General features: G+C 39.5%; 1 protein-coding gene across 12 annotated transcripts in view; it reads right to left on the bottom strand.

Moving 5' to 3' along the window:
• The window catches only part of LOC119650633 (sodium/potassium-transporting ATPase subunit beta-2), a 124,648-nt gene extending 116,602 nt beyond the window's left edge, over window positions 1-8,046 (bottom strand). The window contains exons 1-3 of one of the 12 annotated variants that reach the window (XM_038053547.1): window positions 7,908-8,046; window positions 7,537-7,709; window positions 6,199-6,495 (exon numbers count right to left, since the gene is read on the bottom strand). In XM_038053547.1, the coding sequence (XP_037909475.1) occupies window positions 6,199-6,328 (130 nt within the window). In that variant the 5' untranslated portion in view covers window positions 6,329-6,495; window positions 7,537-7,709; window positions 7,908-8,046. Of the gene's footprint in view, window positions 1-6,198; window positions 7,367-7,446; window positions 7,710-7,778; window positions 7,795-7,907 lie in introns of those variants that run through there. The other 11 variants (XM_038053543.1, XM_038053544.1, XM_038053542.1 and 8 more) reach the window with 11 other exon arrangements.
• Between the last annotated feature and the right edge of the window lie 14,142 nt (window positions 8,047-22,188).

Here is a 22,188-nt window from a genome sequence, read left to right on the forward strand (position 1 = left end):
TGAAGAATTGGAACTTGAGCGTCAATAAAAGACTGCATTTGCAGTGGTTTTAGGGGGCCACGACCTCGAAAGAATGGCAACAGAAAATTAAGACAGCCAAAAAGGCTCATAACAAAGGTATCGATATATCATATATCGTGTTTTCGCCAAAAAGCGATGAAACTGTTGACGGAAGGGGATAATATTGTGGAGTTGCAGTCTACATGCTTTCGAGAAAAAATAAAGATATTATATTTTTCTCCTATCATAGGCTATGCTGATAGACTATCGAAATGATAATTTTGTTCCCACCAAAACCGGCCAGCTCCATCCATCCAGACAACATTGTGAGACAGATGTTGAAGAACGCTGAGAGATACAGCCGTGTTACACATTATCTTCGGGTACTTATTGTTGCAAAGAAGATAGATCTCTACCAATAGAGGGGCCAGATTGCAGGCGGTTCTTCAAACTGACAGTTCCCTTCCTCCTTCTTCCCTTACATTGGTGAAAGAAATTTTCTGACTTGAAAGTTTCCTAAGCTGGGAGAGGGGGGGGGCTAGCCTGAAGTAATGACTAGTTCTTTGCTGACGTAGAAGTTTTTGTTTAATAGTCCGACGGTTTCTGTTCCGGGAGTCCAACACTCTGAAAATAAATGCATTCACCTATTCTACGTACAAAAACTCATTCTACCGTCGATGCTATAATGTGGTTGAACTCTCAAAAAGCGATTACCTTCCGAAATCTGTTCAGCCGTTCAGTTGAGTGGATTAAAACCTAATTTGTTCAAATCAATGTTTTTAACTATTTATTTAACTAAGCTGATGGAAAGTTACTTTCCTGAAAGAACGCTTTGGCGTGGTACGAACGAGTGACCTAAGAAGAACACCGTAACGACAGCAACTGCACAGACTCAGTATTGGTTCCCCTTCTATGGAGCGTCGTTGTAATCTTTCCGATGTCGAAAGCGAAAACCTTTATTGCAAATGTAAAGAGATATTAGACTGAAGCTAGATAGGACCATCGATGCCATAGAATCGTGTCTGGTAATTTCGGACAAGATCTTTACCATCAAGCAAGCTAGCGCAGCAGTGTTTTTTAAATGCCACATCCACACATTTGCCAAACCTCACCAAGCCGCCGCAAATAGAAAACTGTGGATAGAGTGTTTGGTTTGGTTTCTGGCTTGCACTTGATCTGATTGAGAGTCAGTTTGAAATTAAAGGGAATTTGCTTGCCTGCTCAGAAAACCACTTTCAAAAGTGTGAATGTCGATGTTTTTCCCCCAAAATCAAGCCAAATATTTGAGAGAGTTTGAAGTTTGCAGGAAGTGTCAAGCATGCGGAGCCGGCATAAGATTTGCACGTCTATCCAATTTAAGAGGGCAAGCAAACAAAGCAGGTTTCATAAGATTAGAAAGGAACTTATTTCGTTGTTTGTCTCTAAATCGTTTCAGTAAGAAATAACTTCGTCTTCAACCTCATCTGCAAAAGATTGTGTGAATTGGATCTATGGATATTCATTGATGCTTTTGAAAAAGGCTCGTGTCAACTTGAAGTGCTTTTCGGGTATCACCTGGTGACCACACCCACAAATAAATTGATCAAATATAATCCAAAAATAAGCCACTTCCAATGTCCCTGGGATGCGAACGTTTTTATGCACAAATTGTTACTAAAGTAACTACTTAGTCAGAATTAAATAACGTTCTCACATATGTACAAAGCACTCTCTGAAAATCAACCATATTCATAGATTTGTCCTAGGTTGCTTAGGAGAAACAGCTTCACACGAAGCTGACACTAGTCTTGAGTAATAATAACCAACTCATAGGCAAAGAAAAATCTAAGTACGGAAGGTTGCGTTAAATTTGTAGAATTTTAAGCTCGGCCCAAAAAAAATAACTGATAAAGTCACGAATACATTGAGAAGATTAAATTGGCAAAAATCAAGCGTGAAGATTTATAAGAAGTGACCAGCGTCAACAGGGATATAACGAACTTTGAAGTAGAGGAAATAAGCTCATGAAACGAAAAATAAAAACATTCTGATGGCACAAACCAGACAATTAACAAACAGCGAGAACAAAGTTACCTTATCGAAGCTTTCTAGTCGAAGCAACAATGTAAAAATGCAAAGACGAGGCCATAGTCAGTAATCCCAGTTAAAATACGGTAACTGAGAGGTAGACATCCCAATTTGCTACCGACTGATTTTGCCTGTACCCTCCAAAAAAATAGGTAGGCATCCCTTCAGGATCATCACAATTTTTGAAAATTGGAAAAAAGGCATATACAAATAGGACTTAGGGATTAGACTAATGGCAATGTGGAATTTATTGACATAAAATCAGAAATGAACAGAATGAGCACATACTGTCCTTAAAGAGAGGAAAAGGTAAAGGACCTTGGTTTTGCTTAAAACCAGAAAAAGGGATGTGGTTCAAGAAAACAAGCGTCAAAAGCTGATAACGCTGACACAGTAAGGGAAATGAGGGAGGGTGCTACCTGCTCTAGGGGTCGAATAGCATACCACTCCTAGATATATGAAAGTGGAAAATGCAGTCGTCTGCTCGGAATCATTTCAATCATTTACACGAGCCACGTCCAGAAAGTAAACATGTACTCAATTTGTGTAAGCTTTAAAAAAATGTATTTAATTAAAGAGAATAGATCCACAGTAATATTTGTAAAATCCAAGTTCTTTTTTAACATAGCCCCCATCCATTTCTATGTAGGTGATGAGCCGGGAATCAATTTTTTTATGTTTTCTCGAATAAATTTCCGCCAGCTCCTCCTCACAATTCTTCTCCTCCCCCATCACACCTCCGTTCATTTAGTACCTTTTTCCAACCATGTGCACGTTCCGAGAAGTCACCAAGTTAGAGGAATGTTGGGTGTGTTGAACTTTTTTGCTGGAGAGAAGGGGAAGAAACAAAATGCCACTATGGAGACTGCGTTTTTGGTTTCAGGCATATAGTAAACAACCTTCACAAAATCTAAAATGAAGTGCATCGACCATGTATACCGGCCATCGTTGAGAATTCCTGGCGATGGGTATCAACTGCACATTGCCTTCACATGAAATGCATTGACAAAATTATCCAAATGTACAGCTACCAAGGACAATGAATATACTCTCAAGTTCATGGAGACTAAGATGTTGCGTTTAATCAGTTACGCAGCGCCGTATGATCACATCCGAAATGAGGACAGTCGTGATCGATACGAGGATGTACCCATGATGAAGAAATTCCGAGAAAGGTATGGCCACGTAATTCGCTTAGACGGGAAGTCGATCAAAACAGCGATCGCTTAATATACTAAATTTGATTATGGTGATTTGGTGGGGATGGTGATATGAGTGCAGTTGAAATTGAAGCCAGACCACTCATATAATCGAAAAAATTGGGGAACCCGATCTAGATAGGTCGACCTCGTTATCAAACAAGGCAAAGGCTTAAGAAGAAGAAGATGATTCATAATAAGTTGATTCAAAGGAAACTAATCTCCAGATGTATTTTTAATGGATATATTGTAATCGAAAATGGTCAACCAAACTAATAAATATTTTAATAAGTTTATATATGTATAATTTCTAAAATAAATCGGCGGAAACCACCCTTTACATCGAGAAAACTGTATAAAAACTGGCATTTCCCATAAAAATCTAGCTGAAAGTTTTTCAAGTACCATAATCCCCTGAATGGGTTACGTAATTTACCCATCCAGGTGTAGAGCATCGTTCCCATATAAATTTGAATTTTATCGCAACTTGGAATTTTCAACATTGAAACTGGCCGCACAGCAAATAATTTCGGTCAAGTGGGGGAGCAACTGAAGTTTAAATGCTGTCACTGATGTCCATTCGTTACCGAAGCGTTTCAGAATGGATTTTTCGAAATTTTCCCGTAGAATAGACTGAAATGCACAAGTGCTCTTCTTCTTCAACGGCAGGGAGTCCTATCCCAAGCTACGTATATAAATGCACATTACACGTCCTTATATAAGGGAGGAATGATTCATTCTATTGTTTTTCACCATTGTTCCTTCTAAATTCTGCAACTACGGAATTGTCTGTCTGCAAATGCCAAATTAAGAGGCAGAATCGTGAATTGCAAAATTGCATACATAACCGATTTCATATGGCTATGTACACCCTAGATATTCAGACTGACAAAAATATGTGTGTGCATATATGTGTATTTTATTATACATACATTCTACATTGCATAACCTAATCTGCCACCAACTTCTGACAAAGGACACTGTGGAATTGAAAAACCGGAGACACCGTCGAAGCTTCAGCAAAAGCCTAGGAAAACGCTGCAATTATACTCATAGCAATTCATGACATCCCTTAATTTCCATATTTTCACCGTTCGTACTTTTTGTTTCTATTCGCTCCATTGGGAAAATATTGACTAAACGTTCAGGTGTGATGAAAAGGGGGCTTTTTCGTTCGGTATGCCCCGAATGGGAAACTGAGCTGGAAGGAACTAAAATACGTATAGAGAAAGAAACGATTGTGATGTCCTGGTTACATAATAATATAGTCTTCGTGCAATTTTGCAATTCAATGAAGGGGAATTCACAATTTTCTGATGGCCTCAGTTTTTGGGGTTTTCCTTCGGTTTTGGGGAGCCGACCAGTTAAATAAGAGAGTTGTGTGCAAAGATTACTTTGGCAATACTCATAATCGGTCAGCCTACGCATAAGCAAATGGCATAGATACAATTATTCAAAAGTTACAATCAAGAGATGAAAGAAGTCAACAAATAGTAAATGACTAATGCAAATTTCATGTAGCCGGCAATGAAATTCCACTGTTACGTGATTGCATAAGTGCAAACAATCATCTGCAGGGGTGCAAATATTCGACTAATCTTCGAAAAACCGAAGCAACTAAAATACCACGAGACAACCCTCCAAAGGACAATATCAATTTGAGGCGCTTTAGTAATGGAACAAGAAGATATAAAACAAACTACTACAGTCAAGAAGGGTGTGAATTATCGATCGCATATCAGAATCTCATATACCCTCCATAGTTCCAATCTGACTCCAACACATATTTCAACAGCACACAACTACCATGCTATTCCTAGCGGGAAAACCAAAGAAATCCACTAGTCAAGCGCTTCCCTGTCATTCCATTTTGCAAACGTGACAAGGACAAGTTTTGCTCCTCGGGCGATGGGGAGAGAAGTGAAGATGTGACATGCTGCTCGAAAAAGCAATGTGTAAGGATTGTCGCTAGGATTACAGATGAACGGCTGAGAGTCAACCTAGGATTTATTGAATCACTAGAGTGCTTTGAAATACTTCGGAATTCCTTTCATCCATTTACTACCCCCGAACCTTTTTACTGCCCTTTTCGCCAGCTTTTTTTAACCAACGAGGTGGAATCAATTTTTCATAACAGAAGAGCGGAAATCACAATCAGTGGAAACATTATCCCAATAGGTGCCCTACATAAACACTACGTAATCAAAGCTCCGAAAGCCCTAACCCTAAAAACAATACAGAAAGGACAATTGCAATGCACCACCAACCCAGCAATTAGCTAAAAAGGCATTATCACATTCTGTATCGAATTTCCTCATCATACGGGTGACACAGGAGAAAAAGGACAAGCGTATTAAAAACGTACCCTCTACTTTTCCATTCGCACAACTTTGTTTAAAACATTATTACACAACAACAAGTGAGTGGACAAATACACCCGAAAGAGATACAACATGAAATGGGGAGCAATTCAAATGGGAATAGCGAATGTTTTTTCATTGTATCCGTAGCATATTAAACAAAATGGAACACAAAAATCCATTACATGGAAAGAAAATCCTTGGGAAAACTCCTGAGGAGTGGCGGCCATTTTGAATTTTTCTCAATTCAATTGCATGTGTGTGTGTGTATCCTAGGGCGGAAAAGTCCATTGGGTAGTAGGGCGAGTGGGGAGTATCTTGATGACGGGGGTTAAATTAGTAATTGCTACCTATAATTCACAAAAGCATTGATGACAATTTTAGCCCGCATTAAGATTTATGATTTCAACGACCTCTATTACCTGTTATTCAGCGAAAAGCTACCCCTTGGCGGCATACTAGTGAGCAAACCGTGCTCAAAATTGCACACACCAACATCCTTCCTTATCTTTAACTATTCCAAACAATTCCTATATTTAAATATTTTTTTTTTTCAAAATATTCTCACTTACCCCAACTCGAGCCAGTTCGGCCGAGACATTGGCTAGTTTCACTATTCCACAGGAATTGTTTGAAACCTTCCCATTTGCCCAGTTGCGGAGGAGGCGCATAGTATTGTTCAGCTACTTTTTTATCGGCCATTTCTTATAATGTTCAAAAATGAATTAATAACAACAACTAACAGCACACTATATTAGGGTAGAATCGAACTTTCTGAATGTAACTTATTTTATTCTTTCTCGTTTACCGTTGCAATTTCTTTTGCTTTCCTTCAATTATTCAAATTCTCTCGAAACGAAACACACACACTGTAACGCACAAACAGATTTCCTTTAATTTATCTAGAAATAAATGAAATTATTTCAGATATTTGCTTCGAAATATCTGAAAAAATGTTTTGCACAAGAAAAAAAAACGGAAATTATCCGGGAAAAGATACTAGATTTATCAATGCTTGTTCTGAGAGTGCATGCAGAGTAGGAAAACTCCACGGCACTGTGGTTCCCAGCCACAGACCTGTTATATAACCGAAGTAGTTAAGTGACAGAAAGCGGGTTTAAAACTTCTCGTTAGCTTGCTTTTGGGGTAACTTTCGTTATTTTCAAATCAGATTAGACGAATCAAACGGTTTTCGTTAGTTTTTTTCCAACTTGTTAGTTATGTAACATCACACTTTTATTTAATCTTTTCTTTTTCGGTTTTTCCTCAATAAAACTCGGCTTTTTATATTCTAATGTTGCCAGCACTGCTGATGGAGTCGCTCTCTTTGCCTGTTTCTTGCTCTTTGTCTGCTTCTCTCGACCAAATGGGGTGCTTGGTAGATGGAAGTGCGATCGCTTGAAGGCACAATTGAGAGAATAGTGTAAGTCCTCGATGTTCAAGGATACGTCGCTTCGGCTTGCCTCGGCTTATGAGTTTATACACGAATTCAGTATGTACAAATGTACGTATGTTCAGAGAAGAAGTGCAATGCTACGATTAAACGTATAAGTATGAGGGTACAGCGTCTTCTCGATGCTCGGAAACTTCGATTATCACACACATTTATATCTCGGAACTTATGCGCGAACACATCCAAATATGCACACACATTTATCGTCACGAACTTTCCGTTTGAACCATGTACATGCACTCCGGGGCTTTCCTAATTTTCCTTGAAAAGGATTTCCACGGAAAATCTCATTTTTCAACTTGCATTATTTCTATTTGTTTCTTGTCCAATGCTCGAAACGCTGACTTTCGTTTCGAAAACTACTAACTTTTCCCGAAGTTCAACTTTTCAATAACTCCCGTTTTGAAAACCTAACGAATCAAAGGACTTTCTCGACCTTTGAATTTTCACACTATACCCTCTGTCAGTGGATTGTTTCAACCGGAATTTTCCATCTTTCTCCAATAATATTCAGAATTCTTCGAATTCTACTTCGTTCAATCGATTTCACAATATCAAATCTTCCAGATTTTCATACCGAACCGACAAATCAGAACAATCAAAAATGCTGCCACTTTTGACACGGTCGGCCTTTCATAAAAAGAGAAGAAAATTTATATAATTCGTTATCTGCAAAGGAAAATTTTCAACAAATGCAACTTTTCGATTTTGAAACTGAAGGTCGGTTAGAACTTTGTATTGTAATCTACAAACAATCTGAAAATGAAAAGATATCTTTTCGAACTTGGAAAAATCTATTCTTTAACAAATTACTACAACTTCAAGTACTTCTTAAGAAAAGGTTAAAAATTCCGTTTTGACAATCCCACTTCCACTGTTAAAATGCCAATGGGACGACCACGGTAGCTAGCCACTTTAGAAAAGAGATCGCAGGAAAATTTTTCCGTTTCTTCAAGCAGAAATACACATGTGTGCGGAGTTGGAGTTTTCCAGCCCCAACTTCCCTGAGCCAGTGGGGAAACATACGGATTGTAGGGTGAATACATAGCTTTCGCTAAAGCTTTTCCAAACGAGGCATAACGTGTATCTAAATTGTAACGAATCTAGTTCGCGAACATCTATTGCAAGTTTGTGTGCTAACTCAATCTTAAGACAAATAGATAAATAGTCCAACGAAGTTGGTATTGTAGTGGAAATATTCCAAAGCTTGCGCAAATTGAATGTGATTTCGGACTGTGCAACAGTCCCCAATAATGGAACGATGTCGAAAGGCAATACGAATTGAACAGCGCGGAACAAAGTACGGCATTCAATTGAGGAGTGCACAACAGTGGTTCCAATAATTTCACTGTCCCGCACATCGTTTGAAAATTGCCTGCAAAATTAGATTGCAAAATTTATTGCCAATATTATTAACGAAGGAGTCAGCACTTCAAGAAAAGTGAAAATAAATTCAAATCATATTGAAACAAACTGATTCGCCGGTATCTGCTAATTGTATGACCGAGTCACTAGAGACTAGCAGACAAACACCCCTTTCTTATTGTATGAGGGGTTTCTAGGAGTAGAGTAAGGAATATTTTCGCGAATTTGTTTCGCGTGTAAAGTAAGTGAAATGCCTTATGCAAAATCAAACAAGTCATCATCTGGCCACTCTGTTGAACTCCTTGCACAACATTAATAATAATAATAATCGCTGGCGCAACAATCCAAATGAATCAGGGCCTTGAAGTGTGTTAAAGCACTTCATTCAAGACCGTGCCGGTACCCTACAGGATTACAGTACACTATAGGAGTCAATGTGGTCAGCATTGCGCACGCCCGAGATTTTTACCCTGATTTGATTCAGGTACTCGTTCACAGCTGAATCGACTGGAACCCGATGTTAAGTCACGATAAAAATTCAACTGCCACCAGTGAGATTTGAACCGCGACCGTACGACAGCCTTGTGCTCTAACCACTCAGCTTTCCGGACACAACATTACCAACTGAAAACACCTGCTTCTTTAATTTGACCCTCCACCCCGAAACAGTTTTCACCTTACTTCAGGGTGACTCCATTTTTTAGACCACCTATGCCTTTACCTTCTAATCTGATTGATGCTCGGGCCTACGCTCGCCATCAAGACTCTAAAGAGCATGTTTAGCATTATTCTTGCTCACATTTTATACTCCGATTCTCCACTTGAGCAGTTTTGTCTCATTCCGTCACCTCTTACAGGTGAAAAAGTATTTGCATATATAATAATAGTACTCGTTGGCGCACCAATCCATGTTGGATCAGGGCCTTGAAGTGTGTTAGAGCATTTCATTCAAGACTGCAATCGTACATATAGTACACTGTAGGAGGCAATATGGTCAGCATTGCGCTCGCCCGAGATTATTCCCGTGATTTGACTCAAGTACTCATTTACATTTGAGTCGACTAACAAATCGCTCTGCCACCAGTGAGTTTTGAACCACGCTTTCTGCTACGATAGCCCAGCGCTCTAACCGCTTGAGCCATGCTGATACTTGCATATATGGTCCCTCCAAATGGCCACAGCTCGCCAATCACGTCCACGAATTTTTTTTATCATCGTTGGGGCTCTAGAGCAGATTCAGAACCTTGGCCTCCAGAATGTTCTTCCTCTGACCGTCTCAAGCCATGGTCCAATATCGAAATCCAAGCAGTGGTGCGCTGTCTTGCTCAGACAAAGTTAATAATAGTCTACTATTATATTTTGAAAGTTTACTATGAACCCCCTTAAGCTTATCCCAGATCCAGATTCCTATTAAAGGAATCATTATACTGGAAGATAAAGACAAAATGTCAGTACCACTTCGAATTGCGAGCTTTATTTAAGTGGAACCATCGTGCACCCAAATATTCTTATATAAAAAATTATCTTCATCTACTGTTTTGCCGAGATTTATAAAAATCTCCGTTGCTCATGTGAGAGAACACGCCATGATGTTAATCATCATCATCTTCAACGGCGCAACAACCGGTATCCGGTCTAGGCCTGCCTTAATAAGGAACTCTAGACTACCCGGTTTTGAGCCGATGATGTTGTTAATATTGTCTAGTTATGCGACGATTGAGCAGGACTTATAGAGCACTGTCCCTTTTGTGTCTACAGGCAGCTTTCGTATAACCTACTCCAGTATTAAATCGAACAGTAGAGATGTAACCCATTTCCTTGCTTTAATCCGACGTTGTCTCAAATGCATCTGTCAGGCTATTTTTGACTCTGACCTGCGTTATTGTGTTGAACATTGTCTTTCCGATCAGTTTTGTTGGAATTCTCAAGTTAAGCATTAATTTGTACACTGCATTTCGGTCTACATTGTCTAATGACTGCTTGAAATCAACGAATATTGATGTTCCAGCATTTTTCTAGTACTTTTTTGACTATAAATTGTCGATCTTTCAGTCCGAGGACCTCCCTTGCTATTCACCAATCGTCTTATCAGTGTATAGTCTAATTCTTCTCTCTAGTATTTTCGTGACGCACAAAGAAGCAAGATATCTCGATAATTTTCGTATGTCAAGGACAAATCGGACTTCTTGACCATTTTTGCGGAATTTGTTCTTGGTTCCAGATGGGGAAAATCAAATTATGGATAGCTTTCATGGTTCATGGACTGATTTGATGAGCTGGATGAGGATGTCACCAATGGCCGGCGTCTTTTTCATCATTTGACATTTGATTGTTAATTCTATTTCTTCCAATGGTGGTAGTTCAATGTTGTCATTATGATCGAACAGAATTTTTGTTCAACGGCTGCCCCATTTTTAAGGTCTTGTGTAAAACAAAACCGTATTCAAACCGGTTAACGTCTGTCTGTCTGCCACATGCATTTTCCCCAGAAAAGCGGTCATTTCTTTCACGAACCCATTATCAGAGACTATCTAACCGAAAAATCTGAAAAAATCCAAGCGGTCACAATATGGCGCCTAGGATCCGAAATACCCTACATACCCATATCTGTTCAAATATAGTTAAAAATATATAAATATACCATAATAGTAACAAATTAAAGCATTAAGTATTGTATATTACTATAATTTTTAGTAATTGACTGTAAAACCCCCTTAAGTTCATCCTCGAATAATGAAATTTTGCTGCGATATAGATTATAATATATAGCATGACGCTATCAAGCTTAGTAGAAATCGCGCTATTACTATCAAAGTTGTAATAGGTCAAATCAATCGCTTTTGTGCCAATTCTAAGACTTCGAATGTCAGTAGCAGGGAACAGTTGATATTCTGACATAATACATGCATATGCATTACGTGCTAGGCACTAATAGGACAAACGTTCAAGGCCTTTCAGACCTGAAGCGTTCAGCTTCTGGTTTTCTGACTTGTTGCTTTTACAAAGGATGGTGTTGATATCCACTCCCCAGGCTCTTCATTGCTTTGCAGGCTTTTCCTGTGTTGTTATTCGCAATTTTGTCATTTTTCTTTAATTTCTCATCTTCTTTGGCCTTAATTTTCTACTAACTTCTTGTCAGAAATTTTCGCAATTTTCTCTCTTCGTCCTTGTATTTCGTTCCGTGTGTTGTCTATATGTCGCGCCATAGAAGAAGAAGGATCGTTCCAATGAGGCAGTGCCCAAATTCGAAGAATGGATTTTGCTGATAATCTATCAAAAAATATTTGTACAAAAGGGTCGCTATCCGAAACAATCAAATACGAGTCGATCACTTGAACTGGACATTTCAAGCATAAGTTTGCACCATATTCCGCACAAGGAGGTCCAGTTAACCCAACAGCTTAAACCAATTGGCAATTTTGTGCGCCGCGCCTTCTTAAACATGATTTCACATTGACCGGAACAGTAAACAAATAAATTTGACGCAACTTGAAGGAACAGATATGGATGATACCAATGGCAGTCATTTCTCATGGCCGCTCAATTTCTCGCAATCGGGACCTGAATTAGTCAGCTAGATCATACGATTTCACCTCGCTTGACTATTGAGCACTTTGATCCCTCACGCTTCATTACTCAAAACAACGTGCCTTTTCCGATGCGTGGGTCCGCACCGGATTTTAAATTCGACTTTACAAGGAATTTCGCGACGGCCTATCGATGGACAAACAGAACGCGAGCTAATGTTGGAAAATAGAAAAGAGAAAAAAAAATCGGTTCAACCGCGCGCGTGGAGCCGTAAGTCTCCGGACCCGAGTGCCGCGATCAAGGAGGGGAAGATCCACGACGGATCACCGTCTCAATTGCTGTCTCTTCCGCCTCAGATCTTGTATGAGGCGCGGCCTCTGAGGTTCCCACCCTTCCTCGACATCCTCCGGCCAGTTATTCATTTAGAGGATGTCCCTTTATAGAAATTCTGCGGGAGTAAGGAGGAACGAAAGGGAGGAAGTCCTCAAACTACGATAGGATTATTCAATCACCATTGGTCTTATTCAACCATTCATTAATTATTACAAAAAAAGTTTAAAGAAAAAATGAAAATAAAATCATAGAAAAAAAAGAAAATAAACAAACAACGACTTACCCAGATGTCACTCCGAGCTCGGATTGATGCTTCTGGTACTTATTTCCTTTTTACAATTCAATAATATTAATAATAAAAAAAAAATATATAGTCCTTAGAAAAAAAACTAACGTTAATTCACTTTCTCTCTATAATTTCGTACTTCACGTTTTATGTGTTTGTTTTGTTTATACACAGCGCAGGAATTCCGACACTTTACTTCTGTAGCTAAATATGAACTTCATTCATTTGATATTTTAATTATCTGTCTTTTCAATTTTTTTTCTCCTTTTTGCTTTAAATCAATTCTCTCCTCTTCCTTTATTTCTCCTTTTATAAAAATTGAATTCTGTTCCTCTTCCTCGATTCCAAACAACAACAGCTCCTTCTTTCCTCCTGTCCTCAACCTCTGTTGCGAGTGAGAAAGGCTATGTAGCGGGAATAGAAGCGGTGCACGAACAAAGAACGCTTTTTAAGGTTTTGTGTGAAACAAAACCTTATTAGAATCGAGACGTTGTCTGTCTGTCCGTCTGTCTGTCTGTCTGTCTGTCACAGCCGATTTATTCGGAAACGGCTGGACCGATTGTCACGAAAATTGGTGAGAGTATGTAATCTGGTGTTCCCTTTACATGCAGTAAGTGGCGCCATCTTGTGTTAAGTTTAAGGGGGGGCTCCCCGTACATGTGAATGAAGGGTGGAAATTTTTTTTTCACAGATTGCAGCCATGTAGGGTATCAAATGAAAGGTCTCAATTAGTACTTTTCGAATCTGGTTCAATATATGATATTAGATGAAACATATGGGAGTGAGGGTTCAAAATATGATCCACAAAAAGTGTAACAGGTCTCGTTCTCAGAACCTATCCAACCGAAAAATCTGAAAAAAATCACAGTGGTGCATCTCTATAAAATCTAGGCCTCAAAATATATCCGGTTCCGGTATCTGCACAAATAAAGTTAATAATAGTATATTTCCACATTTTAGAAATTTACCCGGCACCCCCCTTATGTTCATCCCGGCAAGTGTGTAATGAAGAACATAATGCACAGTTTGGTCAAGTTTGAAGAAAATCCAATTATTATTAACAAAGTTATAGTGGGTAAAACTTTACCATTTTTTGTGAATTTCGTGCAGTCTACAACCTGCATGACGTCATCATCACATATCAATTCGTCAATACCACAACGAAATGAGTTCTTATGAATTGGGTCGCACAGAATTATTTTGTTTTAGTTTTTTAGTTATTTGTCAGCCAGACATGTATTTATGTACGTATATAATATATGTGTGCTAATGAACTTTGCGGGTAGTGCCTAATTCAAATAGATATAAGAAGTAAATCGGAAATATGGGTACGATCAATTTATATACGTGCATATATGTGTACAGTATTCGGAAATAGGCAGTTCGTTTGTTTAGGGTGAGCGTAATATGTACGTATGTCTCGTAGTTTGGAAAAATATAAAGGATTATGTTGGATTTGTAGCTATATACGGATAGAGAAATGTGCGTTGAAATTTTCGTACATAAGATGACCACAAAACCTTTATACCCGAAGCGCGAGCTTCCGGTATTCCGACTTGTTTGTTTGTTCTTTAAGAAACACCATTCTCCGCGTTCTTTGTTCGTGCACCGCTTCTATTCCCGCTACATAGCCTTTCTCATTCGCTAGGCAATGTTGCGGCAACATGCGCATGCGCCTGCGGATGCGGCATATCATTCGCCTCTTGTCAAGATCAATTCGCTCGAATGCATTCAATAATGTGCAATCTGCGGCGAACATTAAGGCAATTGCACACTATTAAATGCATTGTTTCAGAAAATTAATGAAGAAAGAGTCGAATGAGATTCCGCTCCCGTCACGCAGCTGCGGTCACTACAAGTGTACCGAAATAATATGAAGGGACTTCGAGAGAAGGAGAGACAAATTTAAAGCTGCTGCATCGAGTGACACCGAATTCCACTTTTAGCAAGCAAACCCTTCAAACTGAGATTTTGTTCGTATTTGTTTGTAGTCCAACCGTCCTTGCTTCCTTTTCAAAATCTTATGCCGTTTATCCAGTGCTAAACCGCTCCTTATCCCTTAAGGTTTCTCTGCTTGCGTGACACTGCTTTTTATCGTGTATGGGGGACATAATACCAAAGGCCTTGCTAAACCATCGAAACGTTTGCGACTACTCACAAATTCCTTTACGATGGAATATACTATATCATACTCGTTATTATTGCAATAACTCTGCTATTCTGACAAGCGAAATAACAATGAACATTTATAAAGATAAATGTTATGCAATAGATCAAGAAATTTGTCAACAAAGCTCGAGCACATTCTGTAGCACATCCCTCAGGGATCAGTAGAGCATTATGTTATTTTTTAAGGTTTTGTGTAAACACAAAACCTTATTAAAATCGGTTTACTGTCTGTCGGTCTGTCTGCCAGTCTGTTTGTCTGTTCGTCACACGTATTTTTCTCGGAAACGGTTATAGCGATTGGCACCAAATTTGGTAGAAAGGTGGGAACTGTGAACGCTCGCGCATATAGTGAGTTACATCCTTTTACATCGAATTTAAGGGGGGTTCCCATACATGCAAAAGGGGGGTGTAAATTTTTTTTCATCAAATATAATCATGTGGGGCATCAAATTAAAGGTCTCAGTTAGTACTTTTCAAAGCCGGTCTTAGTTTTGACATTTGTTGAAAAGGTGGGGAGTGCGGGGAGTTGAAAGTGACCCAGTGAACCCATTCTCAGAAACTACTTAACCAAAAAATCTGAAAAAAATCAGGGGGTTGCCACTATATGGTGCCTAGGCTTCAAAATACTCTCCATACCGATACCTATTCAAATAAAGTTAATAATAGTACAATAGAGCATAATTCTGCCAAATTTGGTAAAAATCACACTATTACTAACAAAGTTATACTAGGTCAAAGCTGTCGCTCCTCTGCAAATTCAAGACTATGAATGTCAAGATCACTTTAAAGTGGATATTTTCACATAATATATGCATATTTTACGTGCCACATACTAATGGGACAAATGCACACCCAAATCTCTTTATGAAAGAAATACACAAAACCTTTCATACCAGAAGCGTCTAGCTTCCAGTTTCCCGACTTGTTTATGGGTGGAAATGGAAATCTTAAAAAAACGCTGCTGCGCCAGGCTGCAGCAGTTTGTAGGATTATCACACTTTAAAACCACTCCCACTTCTCTGCCCATATCTCCGCGGAACCACCGCGAATTATTAGTTTGCGAGGAGGACTCTGATTTACACCAGCAAAACTAAGTCACGCGTCCGTCGCATTTTCCGGGCTTGATCCAGTTTCTGCAGCTTTTCTTGTATAGCACTTACTCTTGCATTTATCGCAATCCCATTTCCTTCCGATTTCGGCGTCTCCTCCATGAAATCGTGGGGTGCAATAACTGCGTAGAGGGTATCGTTTAACCTTTCTTTTTCATTCGCGAATCTCGAACAATGGAACATAATATGTCCGCGTCCCTGGGTGAAGTGGCGCATTTGAAGCAGTTTGGAGCGATGTAAGTACTTCTTGTATCCACGGTGTCCCGTAAGGAACTGCGTTAGGTGATAAATCAAATGATCGATTTTGAAGCTAACCTCGTGATTATCAACCCGGATTTTGACAGTATTGTTTTTCCTGCGATTCGTAATAAGGAGCGCCTCGTCTTATTTTCAGCCAGACCTAGTTTCACCAACTGAAGTCCTGCTTTGATGGTACGAATGATTTCACTTTCATACAGTTTCACCTCCTGGGGGAGGGGGGGGGCTCTCCCGTTCCTAATGTCGAGAAAGATGACCTGGTGGTGACTCTGGCTGTAGTGTTCACTCACCCGCCAGATCATCCTTCCAAGGCACCGAGGTAAGTCAGATCGACAATTGAGCCTAGCCCTCTGCCTCGGAAAGTGGGCACGCATCCAACGCTGGCTAGTACGATTTTTAAATTCCGGAAAGGTTTCAAGCAGAATTTGTCCCCTGGTGTTCGTCACTCGACTTACCCAGTCTAAGGCTTACGCTTGGAAATCGCCGGCAATGATTTTGGAGCTGTGGTCTCTAGCGTGCAACACCAAGCTGGCTAGCCTAGCATCTCTTCATATTGCGCTAATATTGCACTAGGAGGAGATTAACAGCTGTAAATATGGAAGCCATTGACTTTTATACTTACATAACCGGCCCCCGAGAATACTATTGTTTCTTGAATGGCTTGCGGTCCACATACGCATATGGCCGCGTTTCCAGATGAGCCTTTGACCCACGTGGCGCTACCGTAATTTCACATATTACCGCCACGTCCATATTCGACTCTCCAATGGTTTGTGATAGTCAATGTATCAATATTATTTAGCCCTACGAGTCAACCCCCTTCTGTATTCCGGGCACCCGCCACCACCTGCAACGTGGCGGTCGTCCACTCCCTTTTTCCCTTTGCACAACATGCATCACGGATCTCCAGTGCGGTCTTTGAGAAGATGGCCCTCATCTTCACCAATCCTGCAGCTTCTCGTCCTATCGGGTTCACTAGTACGTGCTACCTTGCAGCAAAGTGACCGAAATCAAGACATCTGACCTCTTGCTCCCTAAGTCGGCACAAGGCCCAACCTTCTGTTCTTTAAGCTCGGCGATTCGTTTTCACGATTCCGCAGTTAGTGAAGTTTTATGATAGTCCTTTTGGACAACTCGACTGATGCAAAATTGCGGTCCACTTCTCTGGAAGAAGAAGAATAATTCTCGTACAAACAAGTAACAAATTTGCTCCACATTGAACTTAGGGGCTCTCATCCCTGTGAGTAGGTACTAAAGGAATGCGTAAGCAAGACCATAGTGTAATGATGCGAACGACTTTAACGCATTCCAATATAACTGTGTTAACTGATGGTGTTTACTTTAAGCGGGTCATCCCCAGTGAATGTCGTTTTTGCTGCTTTTTTTAGACATTTTTTGTGAAGAACTGGATAAAGATGCAAATACGAATTTTTGGCCATAGATTTATTGATGTCTTGAAAGTGCATAGTAATTTTTTCAGCTTGATCTCATAGTGCCTTATTGAAGCACAAAGCAATTTATACACCCTTCCCAAAAAAAAGGTGTTTTTCTACTGCCACGCTAGAAGGCGCTGCGATCAGCTTAAGGAGAAAAAGTAAACGGCATTTTAACGTATAGACTTAACTACAGTCCGCAAACTAGGATTATTTAAAAAATTAAAAGCTAAATTGTTGGTGCCCTGTTAAACTTTTTTTTGTGAATTTTGGTGTTTATTCACGGCTTTTTCAATGAATAAAAGAAAAACTACTGAATGAATCACAATTATCCTAGTTTGTGAGCCGTGGAAATATGTTCTGAATAAGTTATAAAAATTTCAAAGAATTTCGTTGGATAGATTTTGGGCTATGGTGGCAGCAGATTTTCGATATGCAGTTTCGAGAAAAACGCATTTAAAAAGTAGAATGTGAGTTTTAGTCATAAAACCTTAACTGACCATTAATCTGCTATACCTAATCCATAACCCTTAGGTTTCTTCAAGAAACACATGTACAGCCTTGGCTTCAATTCTTGTCCTTTTGGCGAAGTCATTCGAACGTCATTCGAACTGATAAAGATGGCGATTGACAAAAATCTCGTACATGACTTATCACGTGTTTAACACTGTAATTTCCGAACGACTCCGAATATCAAAAAATCACTTTGCCCGTATATTCTACACTATATTAAAATACAATTGATGCCAAAAAACTCGATTCCGCGGATCCGACACACGGGATGACCCCCTTAACAGCATGTCACTAATGATGAGGTTAGGAGAACTGTATTCAGTTCCTTTACACTTCCCTCTCTTCTGGATCGAAAGTTCGCACTGATGTGTGGCACAATACAAGGAAATACTTCTCAGTTTAGGCCGGAATCTCGTCGACATCCTGTCTGAAGTCAGTTTCGCCTGGCACGCACTGCGGGGATTTTTAGTATTATTGCGACACAAATGGAATCACAAATGCTCCCACAACGCTTGTTCCTTTTCTCTACAGTTTCCTACAGAGATCAACCATTAAATCCTGCACACCTGAAAGGCCCAATTTTCAACTTCAGACCTATTTTATTATTTATATAAAGAGATTCTATTATTTATATAAAGAGATTCTATCAATCTCTGGAGGATTTTTTTAAAATAATTTATTTTAAAGGTATCACTATTTTGTTGGATTGACATTGATTTAGTTTTTTCCTTTCCAAAACCTTATTGAAGTCGGTTTACGATCTGTCTGTCTCTCACCCACCTTCCTCAGGAATGATTACAATTGTTATCATGAAATATGATGAACTGCGAACCCCCTCGTATGCATGGGGGTATACATTTTGTCGCGCAATGTAGCCATGTGGGCTAACAAATAAAATATCTCGATTAGGACTGTCCAAGGATCTTAGCTAATTTTATTACCTATAAAGAAGGAAGTGCAGGGGTTGAAAAGTGGTCACATAATTCACCTACCCTCAATACCAATATCTATACATGCACTGGGTGATATCCCTCAACGTTGAGTTTAAGGGGAAAACACATCGGGACGAAAATATCTTGGGCTATTCAATGCACCAAACGTCAAATCGGTCAAAAATATCTAACAGAAAATTGAAGAATAAAAGATAGTTATTTATTTGTATGTCCAATAGCCGGGTTCCTACATAAGGAGGAGGAAAGTTACAGGATCAAACAGCACCCCTACATCGAATGACGATTTTAATAACATGGAAGTGAAACAACGCATACAAAGCATTTTTTTCGTATAAAAACGGTTTGAAAATATTGAATAAAATAAGATAAAGAGAAAACAAGGCACTCCATTAAAAATCTTCACTCAAAAACTATTTGAACAGAAATATTTCTTCAAGAACAGTTTGAGCAATGTTGCTTCCATTATCCCATTCAACTTTGCCGGACCATATCCCTTTGACAGCATAATCCTATATCCCCTGCAATGACTAAAGCATCCCAACTAGGACATTATTGCCATTTCGTCTATACGAATCCTTAAAAAAGTTATATCGAACAACGTAAATGAGCGCACGCGTCATACCCAAGATATTGATTAAAGCGCGATGCGGTGAAATCAGTTCAACTTTCCAAAATTTTCCACAAAGCTGGAATATGGTATGGGTAAAACTAGGACATGCGCTCCGTAGCCGGCACATTTTCCATTCCCAACGTAGATGCCCTGTTCTAGCCTGCTTGTCGCTCGCGGAACCTTATCGACAAAAGGGCATTCGGGAGGAGAGCGAGTAGGACAGGATTGTTACACAACGATTCCTAGCGTAGACGATGAAGCTGTAAAGCTGGGATGCGAACCCGTAGTGTATGTCCTTCACCAATACATGTCTTCATTGCAAATGTTGATTTGGGTAAAGCGAATGCATTTTGGTTGTATTACAGTGAATAATGAACGCCAACTGGTGACTGTATGTGACTCCAGCCACGTTTGTATTAGATTGAGGAAAAATGTATCCTGACTGACAATAAGGATACAGGGAACTCTCTAGGTTCATTTCTTCTCGGTTGGCACTACCGATGGGGAAGCGTTGAAAATCTTTCGCAGTTGGATTTTAGAGCAGCATTCACCACGTGATGGATGCCCCAGCGCAGTGTTACGTCACACCTCAGCTGTTACAAGAAAAAATGTAAAGCCCCAAGCCCGGATGTAATTCTTCCTTCTTTGCCCCTCCTTACTACAGATATCCCTTACTAGCACTACCATTTTTCGAAGTAGATCCCGTAATATTTCCAGAGAGGCATGGGTGAGGTGAATGAAATGGGCTAAACCGTACCGAACCCGTAGAAAAGATGTAAAAATGATATAAGTGTCAGGTCGGCTCCAAATTGGTCGGGACAAATTGCATCGCGAAGCAATTTCTCCTTGGGCAACCATTCAACGAAAATACGACTCAGACATTTTTCCTATTATGTAAAATCATTTGACTATTTTTCTAAAGGTTTTCATGCCATTATTTCGCGAGTTTTTATTGTTCCGATTCCACTTAGAATGTAGGTTGCATTTTTAAAGCGAATAGGTTTTGTTATCCGGCAAAACTTTGTTTGGTTGAGTTCCATGCTTGGGAAAGTAACTTTCATTTGAAGTTGAGTTAACAATCAAGATTAAATTTTAAAAAATTCTCTAGCCTCTACTCACGTTTTCATATTTACTTTCTTGTTCGACTTGAAAGCTATTTATCTTGAGTACATTACAACCCATCTTACAGATCTTTACTATTAGTCAACGGTCTGTTGAGGAGATGTTACCGAATGAACCCCCGTATCTCCCTCAGTAGTTTGTTCCGTATTTCCTCCACACACCACCACATTATGAGTTCTTCTGTTTTATTTATTTTGATATCTCGGATAATGATAAGTGGTGCGTATCTGAGCATCTAATGTCTATCTACAATTTGAATAGACTGAAAAACAAATCGGAATACGATACTTCGGGTAAAAAGTTTTTGTGTTCTTCCATTTATATATGAATAAATATTCCTTCACATATTTACAAATTCTAAGATACATATACTATATATATACATATTTATGGCAGAAATATTACGCTCATCCTGAGCAATGAATTGCTAATTCTACTTTTTTTATGTATGTCATTTTGTCCAACTTTTTTAAGCAGAAAAAACCAAAAAAAGACTGCATTTTCCTGAGATGCGGAATATTCCGAGGACCAGTTGTCCTCTTCATTAGTCAGTTTTAGTCTGACCTCCTTATAGTCCAGCTTATCCTTTAAATATCTAAATCTAGATCGCTGTTGATCCTTTTACCCTCAGGTATCCTAACTAAAGCTATGATGATGAAATCCGCGCATGGTTGATGTCAGCCAACAGAACCTGTTTCAGCTTACAAAAACTGTTCCGCTCGAAACGTCTCACAATAGGGTCAAAGCTATTATTATACAAGATAATGGTCTTGCCAGTCCTCATGTATTCCTCGAAGACTTGCTTTCTTAGCAAGAAGAATTGCGAACTCTTGGCCGCGTTCGAGAGAAGAATTCTCCGAAGAATTGTTGGCCCTACATGAGGATGGACGATTCCGTAGCCTACATAACGACGAAATCTATGAGCGATACCATGACCGTCCTGTTGTGGATAAAATCCGGCTCAATAGGTTACGGTGGGTGGGTCACCTAATCCGTATGGATGAGGATGATCCCACCCGGAAAGTCTATAAGGGCAATATCTATGGTAGAAAAAGAAGACGAGGCAGACCCTGCCTAAGATGGAGCGATGGCGTAGGCCAGGACGCCAGACAGCTTTTAGGGATATCGAATTGGTGGACCTCGGCGCAAAACCGGGATATCTGGAGTTCCTTATTAAGGCAGGCCTAGACCGGATACCGGCTGTTGCGCCGTTGATGATGATGATCCTAAAAATAATGAAAAATCATATATGATATAAGGCGAATCAGAAGGCTAATAACGATGAGGTTCAACGGTCATATAAGGAAAGCAGACCTGGTGAATATGAAAATCAGACGAACACATACCCTCAAATCATTAGTAGCCAGACACGCTACTGAGGAAAAGCATAGAATAAGGATATTTTAAGGGAATTAAGGAGGTGAATGACT

This window comes from Hermetia illucens, chromosome 3 (genome assembly GCF_905115235.1).
Source record: "Hermetia illucens chromosome 3, iHerIll2.2.curated.20191125, whole genome shotgun sequence".
Taxonomy (NCBI): domain Eukaryota; kingdom Metazoa; phylum Arthropoda; class Insecta; order Diptera; family Stratiomyidae; genus Hermetia; species Hermetia illucens.